The 13,181-nt window shown below is 37.7% G+C and overlaps 1 protein-coding gene across 1 annotated transcript; it reads right to left on the reverse strand.

Annotated features, from left to right (window-relative positions):
• Nucleotides 1-6,235: 6,235 nt before the first annotated feature.
• Nucleotides 6,236-6,967, reverse strand: LOC133795654 (uncharacterized). Its single transcript, XM_062233108.1, has one exon. It carries the CDS (start codon nucleotides 6,965-6,967, stop codon nucleotides 6,236-6,238), a length of 732 nt encoding a protein of 243 aa, XP_062089092.1.
• Between the last annotated feature and the right edge of the window lie 6,214 nt (nucleotides 6,968-13,181).

Here is a 13,181-nt window from a genome sequence, read left to right on the forward strand (position 1 = left end):
TGTAATAGCGTTTTGCTGCCTTTTGGTATTTTTCGTGTTGGATTTGTGTTGTCATGCGCAACTCATCCAAGAGGTCGAGGTTGTGTGTTAACTGTACGCTGTTTATGGTCAGATCTAAAGCTATCTCTGTCTGAAGCGTCAGTAAGCCCACTTCTGTTGGGATGATAGCTTTTGTTCCATACACCACGTCGTAAGGAGATTCGCCCATAGAGGACCTTTTTGTTGTTCTGTATGCCCATAGTACCTTTGGTATCTCTTCTACCCACACGCCTTTTTTATCTTCCAAGTTTTTCTTAATGTTGGCAAAAATGACTTTGTTGGAAGCCTCTACTTGGCCGTTGCCTTGGGGGTAGGTGACAGAAGCAAAACTCAATGTTATCTTGTATGTGTCACACAGCTCCTGTACCCTGGCGTTTTGGAACGGGGTACCGTTGTCCACGACTATTTCCCATGGTATCCCAAGTTGGCAGATGGTGTGCTTCCATATAAAGCTCATGGTATCTGTTTTGCTGACCGTGACGTACGCCTCTACTACGACCCATTTAGTGAAGTAATCGGTTGCTAACAAAGTGTACCACTTTCCTCCAGCAGCTCTGAGCAATTTCTGATGGACCCAAAACGGGTATGTTTTAAATATTTATAAATCGCAAGCGCACGAATCGTTCATATAGAATAGTGATCGTGTAAGCAAGGATGTCGAACCCAAAGGAGTTGTCTAAAATCGAAAAGAAAACTATTTTAAACCAAAATTAATAAATTCTAACCTAGTTCCAAAGATTGATGAGAATTTTTGTATAATAAAAATAAAATAAAAGATAATAATAGAGAAATTAAAGACAATATATAAATATAAATTAATAATTTTAAACAAGATGGTAAAATAAGATTATTAAGGATTATAATCCACAAAATATAAGTTTAATAATATTTATAAGTACATTGATTCCCAAGTTTTAGTGATAGTTAAAATAAATCAAACTATCATTTTCCAAATACCTAGTTCCAAAGATTGATGAGAATTTTTGTATAATAAAAATAAAATAAAAGATAATAATAGAGAAATTAAAGACAATATATAAACATAAATTAATAATTTTAAACAATATGGTAAAATAAGATTATTAAGGATTAGAATCCATAAAATATAAGTTTAATAATATTTATAAGTACATTGATTCACAAGTTTTAGTGATAGTTAAAATAAATCAAACTATCATTTTCCAAATGGTTTATAATTTTAAGCACAAATTACTTCTAAAAAGATAAAAAAATTCTTCACTTTTAAAAATTATAATTTTAAAGCATTTAGTATAAATCAATCTAATGAAATAACAAATAAATCAATTAACATTATTTATAAGGCAAAACATAATATTTTTGTTCTAAGCATGGATGTGTACAATTTAATGACACATCTTACACAAAGAATACTATGTTTTTGCACTAATGAAGAACAAAGTGTAAATATGTGCTAACAATCCAAAATACATGATATTTAAGATGAAAGAAGATATTTGAAGAAGAAAATTCCATAAACTTTGTTGCACAAAATGGGAAATCAACATACAAAATAAATACTATCTAGTTACATATTGTTTCATCATCACCTTAATAATCTTAAAAAGATTATAAACACATAACTAGAATAGCAAATACAAACTAAAAATTACAAACATAAATAGGAAAATTTGAAGGATGAACTCCCAAATTTTTCCTCTAAAAATACATAGAAAATAACCAAAAAGAAGAAGAAGATTAAGAGAATAGAGAGGTTTTGAAATGTGTAGAATTTTTTGTATGGTAGCCTCCTTCTCAAATTGACACCAAACTCCCTTATTTATAGCCAAAAAAATGGTATTAAAATAATCAATTCAAATTAATTAAATTAATTGAATTAATTATAATATGGCAAATATGGGTAAATTATATGGTGTAATAATGATGCTTTGGGGTAAAATATTAAAAAAAAAATGGAGTAAAAAGTGACATTTTTTAACATAGGGGACAAGAGTACAAATTGCATTTTGTTGGGCTCAATAAGTGGGATAAAGCAACTGGGCTTCGATTGGCAGGGAGTGTCATGGAGGGTCACGGGCCTGCTTTGCTGAAGAGCTGATGGGAGGAAGTGCACGGCTGGCTGGTGGATTTGTGGGCGTTGGGAGCTGCTGGAGGAAGGCTGCTGCTGGGAAGCACCTGTTGGTTTGCTGAAGGAGCCAGGTGTGGGAGGCAGGGGCTGTATTGGAGGCACGGGGTGGTTTCTGGGCATGGGCCTGGCGTGGGCCCAAGGGGCTGGCTGGAGCATTGGCTTGTTATGGCATTTTAAAAATGCTATTTTTCTTCTTTTTTTTTGGCTTTTCAAACACCAATGCAACATTGTTTCCTACAAAATTATTATAAACTAAATTAAAATTAAATATTTTCACTAATAAAATATACCATATGACTTCCATGAAAATATTAATTAAAATTTAATTTACATAACATTTATTTTCAATAAAATCATATTTTTAGCATTCAAACTAACAACACTAATTTCAAATAATTAAATTACAACATAAAACAATAAAATATCTATAAAAACATATAAAAATCTAGAAAATTACAATAATACTAATAAATGTAAAATTACTTAAAAACTTAATAAATCAATTAAAAACTCAAGAATTAAGCAACAATTAGTACATAAAAAGTGGTAAAATAACATTATTTTGTAGAGTTATCAATTCTCCCACTACGTCCATCCCCCATTTTGCAAAAGGCCAAGGTGCGATGGTGGAGTGTAGAACTTGAGCGAGCTGATGAATGTTGGGTACAAATCGCTGGGATTTGTCACACTTATTTGCATAGTCGCGCGCTTCTGTCATCATGTATGGCCAGTAGTACCCTACCGTGAGTGCTTTGTGCGCCAAGCTTCATCCCCCTGTGTGGTTCCCACATGCTCCTTTGTGGATCTCCTCTAATTTTTCAGCTTTTGAGGGTCGTAAACATCGAATATAGGGGCCATTAAAGGATCTGCGGTACAACGTTCCGTGGGTGATGGAATAGCGTTGAGCTCGAAGGCGCAGAAGCTTCGCGTCTTTTGCATGGGCTAGTAATTCAGACTTGGTCAAGTAGCGAATGATTGGATCCATCCAGCACTCCGATTCTGATGAGATCGAGAAAGATTCCAAAGTTCCTGGTGAGTGGCTTACAGAAATTGTGGAGTGCCGAGAACACTCTCCCGCAGAGGCTAGTTTGGCGAGGGCGTCGACCTTCTGATTTTTTTCCCTCGGTACTTGTATGAGCTCAAACTGATGGAATTGTGACTTCAATTCAGATAATTTTTTCAATAGGCTGGTCAGGTGGGGTGCCTTGGTGTCGAAATTGCCGACCATTTGCTCTATCATTAGTTTGAATCTCCTCTGACTTTCAGCCGTCTAATGCCCAAGTCTCGCGCTAATTCTAAAACGTAAATCAGAGCCTCATACTCGGCTTCGTTATTTGTTGCAAATTGTTCCAACCGTATGGCTTCCTCAATTCTCAATCCAGAGGGTGCCTCCAATACAAAGTCAATTCTAACTCCTTGAGAATTGGAGGGCCCTGTCTGTGTGCATCGTTCACATCCACTCAGCTTCTGATTCCAGTAGTTCAGGTAAGGTCTCTAGGGTAAAAGATTGTATCTCAACTAGGAAATCAGCTAGGACTTGGCCTTTCTTTGATTTTTGCGGCAAGAACTGTATATCATATGTCCCGAGTTCAATTTCCCATTTGGATAATCTCCCAGAGAGATCGGGTTTGTTCAAGATCTGCTTCAGTGGGTAGTCCGTGTATACAATGATGGTATGGCCTTCAAAATATTGGCATAGCTCCTTCTTTGTCATAATTAGTGTGATTTCAATTTTTCCATCATGTTGTAGCGCGTTTCAGTGTCTAGTAGCATCTACTTTAGTATAACACTGGCTTATGTTGGCCTACGTCTCCCCGAATGAGCACAGAACTCACGGCAAAGTTTGAAACAGACAGGTACATGAAGAGATCTTCGTTGGGGACGGGACAGCTTAGTATGGGAGGAGAGCTCAGATAGGCTTTCAATTCTTCGAGTGCTTTATTTTGTTCTGTCCCCCATGTGGTGTTGGTAGATCTCTTGATGCATTGGAGGAAAGGCTGGCAACAATCGGACATGTGGGATATAAACCTGCTTAGTGCTACGATTTTGCCTGCCAGAACTTGGATGTCTCGGATGGTTCGGGGTTCCTTGACCTTTGAGAGGGAGGCAATCTGGGTTGGATTGGCCTCGATGCCTCTCTAGCTGACCACATATCCTAAGAACTGACCAGAGGACACCCCAAAAGCACACTTGGTTGGATTCAATTTCATTTTATGGGCATCGAGGATGTCGAAGCATTCAGTTAGATCTTCCACATATGTAACACCCTGTTTTGATTTGAGGACCAAGTCATTGATATAAACTTCCATGTTCCTCCCGAGTAATGAGGAAAAAAGTATGTGCATCAGCCTCTGGTACGTTGCCCTTGCATTTTTTAGCCCGAAGGGCATAACTTTGTAACAGTATAGGCCGCACTCTGTGATGAAGGTCGTGTGGATTCGGTCTTCTGCCTTCATTGGGTTCTGATTATATCCTGAGTAAGCATCAATGAAGCTCATTCTTTCGAACCCTGCTGTAGTGTCTATCATCTGATCAATTTTTGGGAGAGGGTAGCTATCCTACATGCTTTGTTCAAGTTGGTGTAGTCTATGCATACTCTTTTTTTTTTTTTTTTCTTTGGGACCACTACAGGGTTGGCTAGCCAACTGGGATACAGGCATTCTTCGATTGCTCCTATGCTCAGGAGTTGTTGTACCTCTTCTTGTATTGCCTAGTTGACTTTGGGGCAAACCTCCTCTACCTTTGTTTGACGAGCGGAAAGCTACTTGATATGTTGAGGCTATGATTTATGATGGAAGGGTCTATTCATGGTATATCATGCAGAGACCAAGCAAAAGTCTCAACTCTGGCTTTCAAGAACTGGACTAGGGTCTGCTTTTCTTCCTTAGAAAGTGTGGCACTTACTAGCACTATTTTGGATGGGTCATCATCTCCTATACAGATTTCTTCTAGATCATCAAGGGTGGTATGTGGCTTTTCGCGATCTTCCCCTACATCTATGCCCTAGAGACACGCTGGTAAGCCGTCCTTTGATTGATACTTGGTGGGGTTGTCGTCAGGAGAGGAGGTGTCAGAATCATTTATCTTTTTCAGGGTAAGGAAGCATTTCTTGGCCTACTTCTGACACCCTTTTATGTCAATTGTATAACGACCGTTAGGTAAGTGCCACCGCATAACTTGGTGCAAAGTGGAGACCACTCCCTACATTCTATGGATCCAATTCCTTCCCATGATGGCGTTGTAGCTTGTGATGGAGTCCACTATGAGAAAGTCCACTGGTTAAGGTGCGTTCTCCTGCGACTACGTTTAATCTAACGGCGCCTTTCGGGTATACGCTTTGGCTGTTAAATCGCAAGATTGGTGCAACAAAGGGCCTGATCTGGCTCTCTACGAGTCCCATCTTCTGAAAGACTTCCCGGAAGAGGATATCAACACCACTGCCCCCATCGACCAAAACTCTTCCTAGCTAGCAATGGTCGACCTGTAATGAAATGACCAAAGGATCGTCATGAGGTAGGTGCACTCCCCGCAAGTCGTCTTCTGTGAAGGTGATTGCAGAGGTTGGATAGCATCTGTCTTCCGAGGCGACGAGATTTACGGTGTCGCCTAATGACCTGTATCTCTTCACCCTTTCCTCCATTCTCCTATGAATTTTGGATGCATGTTCTTGTTCCTCAGTGCGCTCCGCGATCCCATGTGTCATGGGGATTTGTTTGAGAGGCTCTTGTGAGCTCGTGGATGCCATATTTAGGGAGTCTGTTACTGGTGGTGTCGAGGCAGAAGCAGTGTTGGGCTTTGAGACACTGGGTCTGCTTGTCCCTTTAATGTACTAGGTCAATCGTCCACTTCTCATGAGGGCCTGGATCTGATTGTGGAGGTTATGGCACTCGGAGATAGTGTGGCCATGATCCTTATGGAAGAGGCAGAATCTGCTTTTATCCCTTCTTTCCAGGGGAGTGGTGATTTTGTACAGTTCACGCCAGATGGGTCTTTCTTTGTTTTCTTCGTAGATGACCTCCTGAGGGACGGTGTACTCGAAAGAGGGGTATCGTGTTGAATCTCGACTTTCTTTTGGTCTTTTCCCTCCTTTCATGTAATCTGTCTCCGTCTTTTCCTTTTGTCGTCCCTTGCAGATGGCGAAGGAGGGTTATTTGCTGGTGGCGTAGAAATAAGGGCTGACTTCTTCTGCGCATGTTCCCGGAATTCCAGAACCCTAAAGACGCCTTCAGCGTGAGTCTGGATTTCTGCCATGTCGTACGGCGGTGTCAAGGTGAGATTTTCGTGTAAGAGAGACCCCACCTGTAGGATTTTGACGAAGAGGTTTGCCGCGGTGACTAGCTCGACATCGTGGATCTGATGTACAAAGTCGATGAAACATTGTAGGTATGACTTTGGGTGTTCATTTTCGCCTTGCTCGATTCGGTAGAGATCTTCCATCGTTCTTGGTGCTTCACGGTTAGCATTATACTGTTGGAGGAAGGCTCTGCAAAGATCACCAAAATTGTTGACAGAACCAGATTTCAACTGGCTGAACCATAGCAGGGCTGGCCCAGAAAAAGTTATGGAGAAGACTTTGCATTGTATGGCTTCATTATTGGCTTCCAAGGCCATCTTCTGCTGGAATAGGAATAGATGGTTAAGCGGGTCTCCTTTTCCATTAAATGCGGGCAGTGGAGGGATTACGAAGTCCCATGGTTTGGGCTTGTTCTGTATCCACTCTACAAAAGGTGATCTTTCAGTGGTCCTTGAAACCAAATCCATGTGTTCAGTAGCGTGAGCAGACCTCCCGTCTGAGAACTTCTGCACCACTTCTCGCACCATCTCTTCTTTCTAGCTGTCCAAGAACCGGATGGAGGGGTATGGTCCTCGACTGGTGCATCTTGCGTGGTTCGTGCTTGGGTCTGCTGGGTCCCCTTCTCAGCGTCTAGTTGGGTTGGTCTCGTGGGCTCTGCACCGGCTCGTGCGTGTGCTTTGCAGCATGCTGCCAGTTGCTCCTTAGCCCCCTGGTGAAGACGAGTTGGAGAGGGTGGCAGAGGACCTTGGGACCCTTCCCTGACGTGGTGTGTGCTTCTCTCAGGGGATTCGACCTGGACGATCAGAGCTCCAGTCCCTTCAAGATGGAGACTCTCTTTGTCTTGGGCCCTTTGCATGGCTTCGTTTGCTTTCTGCAATTTGGCAATCTCAGCTTCTAGTCTGGCCTGAGCTTCAGTCAATGTTTTGATAGCTTCATCGGATCTTTGCTGACTAGTTCCCAGCAGTTGACACACCCTGTCGATTTGGTTGACTACGTCCGTTGCTAGGGCAACCTAGGCGACAGTACCTGGTGCTGCATTGTTCTTTGGCGGCATGGCTTTTATGTTCGGGTGAATCTTGATTGCGAGGAAAGATTTCTTGATTTGACAATGCAGTTAAAAAGGGAATAGAGCTTCCCACAAACGGCGCCAATTTGTTGATGCAACAACTATGCCTTTTTATATTTGGAGGTATTTGTCAACGAATTCTAATTCTCTGATCCTTCTCCGATGATGAAGATAGCTTAGTCAATCATTGAACCATCGGGAATACCTGCAAGAAAGACACTCTGATACCTAAATCAGATTTTTGATGCCTTCATTTGAATAAAAGCTCAATATTTATAGAACAAAAATGTGAGGAGGTTAGTTGGTTAAGCTAACTCCCTGATTGGTGGGGGGAAATAACTGAACTTCCCCCCAAAATGTATTTGGTCCAATTAAATATCTGCTTGATCAAAACAACTCGTTTTAATATACTTAAAACGGAAAAGGTTTTTGGGCCGATCATTTTGGGACCAACACATATGATATTTAGGAATATTTCATGTACCACTACAAATATCCATTTTTGTGTCAACTCTTTCACCTCAGTCAAAATTTTTAACCAAAAATATGGGAACATGGAGATTTTAAGCGTCGGTCTTAAAACAACACTTAAAAACTCTATGTTTTGAGCATCATTCAATAATTGATACTATATGAACAAGAGTGTTGTTATTTACCACCGTAAGGTGTTCAACACCACATGAGTTGGCAACCTATGGTTGATTAGCGATGTCTCATAATATTTACTAAATTCAAATGTGTGGGACTCGATATTGGATTGCACCAATAGCGATACGCCATCTCATTGTGGTGTTGGGCACTAATGGTGCCCCTTAACAATTCTCTATGAACAAAGGGTATATTTGGTTAGACTTTAACTTTAGTTTTTAGTTTACCAAGAAGCTATTTGTTAAGAAGTTATTGATGCTAGCTCCTTTTAAAAGAATTTTTTAGAGCTAAAAGCTAAAATACATTGAAAACTCAAGTTGGCATCACTTGTGCTTGCTAATGGGCACCACTGGTGCCCAACACCACAAGAAGGTGATATACCGCTATTGGTGCAATCTAATATTGAGTCTTACTTATTTGAATTTAATAAGTATTATGGGGTATTACTAACCAATAATAGGGTGCCACCTTATGTGGTTTTGAGCACCTTAAGGTGCCAAATAACAACACTCTTTTACTTTGAGCTTCTCAAAAAGTTCTTAGAGAAGTTCCAAATAGTTGCTTAAGTGGAAATAGCATTTTTTTACTAAAAAGATAAAGTAGATAGCAAATCCAACCAAGCTTTAAAATTGATTTTTAAATTCTTTTATTCTTAAAAGTGTATTTAAGCCTAGCCTACCAAAGCTTCAAGAAAAAATTACATACATCATCTTAAATCATCGAAAAAATTGAAATATATGGTGCATATTTTTTATACGATACTTCATTTGAAATATACGAATTTTAAAAAAATTATAATAATCTAATTTTTTTTTCTTTCAACTCACGTGTTTTAGTCTTTTCATTTGTAAACTCTCTCTCTCTCTCCACCATTCTTTCTCAATCCCTCTCTCCTCTGTTTGCTTCTCCTTTTTTTTTCTAGCCTTGCCCACTCACCATTTTTGTTGGTTTTGTGTTTGAATCATTGGTTTTCAAGTTTTTGGATTTGTCCAAAATGGCAATCACGTGATTAGGGTTTGGATCCCCTTCTTCTAAAGAACCTCCCATTACTTCTTCAAGTGGTGCTAAAAATATGAAGAGGAAAGCTTTCCTCTCTCAAATGAAAAGTGAAAATCAACTGCAAAAAGCATAAGTTAAGTCTACAATTGTTGCTGCTAGTAAGAGGATGGATCGAAACTCATAAATCAATATATTGAAGGTTGCTCCATTGTTGAAACTGAAGATTTTGTTTTATAATTTTGACTTGTTTAATTTATTAATCTTTGATAAGTTTTCCATTCGATGATAGATTATTGGCAAGCTTTGTTTCATATTCTAACGATAGTATTTAGTTTTGTGTTTTAGAATGTTATTCCTCTGTTTTAGCTTCATGATTTTGCTAATTATATTGGGGTATTTAAATTTTAAATGAATATGATTTCGCACACTACAAGAAATTAGGGTTTTTGTGGGGATCAATTTCGCCCCAAATACTTCGTCACAAAATTATCATCGTAAATACCATTATTTTCCGCGAAAAAAATGTCCACCGCAAATAACCTCATTATTTGTGGCGAAAAAATCGCCGCAAATATCAATATACCCATCGTAAATAATTTTGGATTTTGTCATAATTGATCCTTATTTGCAGCGAAAATTTAAAATAATTTACCGCAAAGTCATTTTATTCACCGCAAATAATGGCTGATTTGTCTTGTCTGACTCTTATTTGCGGCGAATAATTCACCGTAAATAGTGTAACAGAAATAAAAAATTAAAAATTCAAATTTCATATATATAATAAATTTTAAAATCAGAATTGTAGTCTCCATTAATTGATAAGAAAATAGACCATACAATCTAATATTAATAATTGTCTTAATAGTATTAAAACAAATAAACACTACTATTTATATAACTATATAATATATCATAAGTTGATCGCATCATCGTCACTCGTCACTGTCATCTAGAAACTGAATGGCTGGGGGCGGTGGAGATCGTGGCGGAGGTGTTGATGAAGACGCACAATTTCTAAATGTAGATTGAGGCGAGACTCGTAAGGGAACATGTGTTGGTGCGTTATCTCCGAACATTTTATTTGCTAATATTTTATTTTATTTTTTAATTGTTTATAATTAAATTTTGTTAAATAAGAATTTTTTAGTTTTTTTACTTATTATTTTTTTAACTTGTATAAAAACTAAAATCTAAGTTTATTAATTATTTTATTTGTTAATTATTTATAATTAAATTTTATTAAATATATTTTTTAGTTTTTCATTATTTTTATTTTTATTTTTATTTTATTTCTTTAAATGTTAAATTTTAATTTTATTACAAAAGTGTAATTTTAATAAATTATTTAATTAAGTTAGTCTTACACTAATTTGAACTTTTATTTTATAATAATTATTTAGTAATTTTATTATTAAAAAGTTTAATTTATTCTATAATTTAATTAATTAAAACTTACCGAAATTTCGGCAGAATAACATCTATATTTCTAACTATCCCCAAAATTTACACCCTGCAAAAAATACTAAAATCTAGTCCCAGAATGTACAACATATTCAATACAATAAATTAGTAAAATAATTCGAACCAACATTATAATTTTACTAACATATTGCTAACATCAAAATTTTATCCTAAAAACACAAACTTATAAATTGAATACCATAAAACTTTCAATATCAATTTTAACTAATTAAATAAATATAACTTAATATAAATCAATAAACAAAACAACATGTCATTTTTATAATTACTAACTTAATGATTTTTATACAAAATATTAACTTAACAAAAAATATATTTAAACATATATATACCTCGACTGGGCTGTATAGGCAGCAGTGGGGTGGTGGTGGTGATTTCTCGAAAGCGATGGCACTGCTCCGGTGGCGTCGTCGTCGTGGTCGCAACAGTGAAATAAAATGGGTTAGAAAATATATAAAAAAATATTAAATATATAAAAAAATTGAGGAAGTGAATATACATAAGTTTATAGACACGAAGGAGCAGAGAGTCGCGGCTAGAAGTCGATGGGTTGGAAGTGGATCGGAAATGACAATACAATTTTATAGAGAATGGGGTTTTAAGAATTTTTTAGAGAGATACAGAGAAAATGGGTTCGGGGTCGGGGTGGGGTTGGATGGGGTCGGGGGTGGGGTCGTTGGGTCGCGTGGGGTCGGAGGAGTCGCGGCTGGGGGTCGGGAGGCCAGAGTTGCAGAGAACCGAAGAGGAGAGAGAGAGAGAAAGGCACATAAATGAGGAAGGAGAATGGGCTCTCGAGGATATATTGAGATACTTATTTGTGGCGAAAAATTTCACCACAAATAAGGGATTTTGATAAGTAATCAGGAAAACGGCGTCATTCCACTAAAACCTTAAAATATATCATTATTTGCGGCAAAAATTTTGCACCGCAAATACCCCAAAAATTCATCGCTAATATTAAGTGAATTAATGCCTGCGAACTTTTCCCACCAATTTTTTCGTGAAAATTTAATTGCAGAACTATTTGTAGCGAAAGTTTCGCCACAAATACTCTCACAATCGCCGCAAAAGCCATGCATAAAAAGTTGAATATTTTGTTCAAAATGCACAAATCGATCTCGATCGTCGTCGATCGCCCATATGTGGTATTTTAAGGCATCATTGAATATCTATGGACTATTCCAGGCCTAGTCAATGGTCAGATCGCTATTCGAGGTGTTCTAAGAATAATAATCGCACACATCAAGAGTGTTCTTGTTGACTTTAGTGTTCAAAATGCACAGATCGGTCTCGATCGCCTCGATCTCACCTATATGTGGTATTCTAAGGCATCCTTGAGTGGTTATGGACTATTCCATACCTAATCAACGGTTAGATCGCTATTTGGGGTGTTCTACGAATAATAAGCGCATTAATCAAGAGTGTTCTTGTTGACTTTAGTGTTCAAAATGCACAGATCGGTCTCATTCGCCGTCGATCTCACCTATATGTGGAATTCTAAGGCATTCTTGAGTGATTATGGACTATTCTGTTCCTAATCAACGGTCGTTTCGCTATCCGGTGTGTTCTAAGAATAATAATCGCACTAATTAAGAGTGTTCTTGTTGACTTTAGTATTCAAAATGCACAGATCAGTCTCGATCGTCGTCGATATCACCTATATGTTGTATTCTAAGGCATCCTTGAGTGATTATGGACTTTTCTGGACCTAATCAATGGTTAGATCACTATTCGATGTGTTATAAGAATAATAATCGCACTAATCAATAGTGTTCTTGTTGACTTTAGTGTTCAAAATGCACAGATCGATCTTGATCGCCTTCGATCTCACCCATACGTGGTAGTCTAAGGCATCCTTGAGCGATTACAGACTATTCCGGACCTAATCAACGGTTGGATCACTATTCGAGGTGTTCTAAGAATCATAATCGCACAAATCAAGAGTGTTCTTGTTGACTTTAGTGTTGAAAATGAACAAATCGGTATCGATCACCGTCGATCTCACCCATATCTGGTAGTCTAAGGAATCCTTGAGTGATCATGCACTATTCCGGACCTAATCAATGGTCAGATCGCTATTCGGGGTGTTTTAAGAATAATAATCGCACTAATCAAGAGTGTTCGTATTGACTTTAGTGTTCAAAATGCAGAGATCGCTCTCGATCGTCGTCGATCTCAACCATACGTGGTAGTCTAAGGCATCCTTGAGTGATTACGGACCATTCCGTACCTAATCTACGGTCGAATCGATATTCGGGGTGTTCTAAGAATAATAATCAGTACTAATCAAGAGTGTTCTTGTTGACTTTAGTGTTCAAAATGCACGGGTCGATCTCGATCGCCGCCAATCAAACCCCATTTAATTTTTTTTTTCAAAAAAAAATATTTTATGAGTTTACAAGAAAGGCAAAGGGAAAATTGAAAGAATTAAAAACTGAAAGAAAAGTTAAAAAAAAATACTATTAACACAAAGGTTAATTATTTTCTAAAAATAAAATAATTTTTTTCACAAAAAATTATTTTGTGAAAGAGTAAAACAAAAGTTA

Source organism: Humulus lupulus, chromosome 8 (genome assembly GCF_963169125.1).
Source record: "Humulus lupulus chromosome 8, drHumLupu1.1, whole genome shotgun sequence".
NCBI classification, from domain to species: Eukaryota; Viridiplantae; Streptophyta; class Magnoliopsida; order Rosales; family Cannabaceae; genus Humulus; species Humulus lupulus.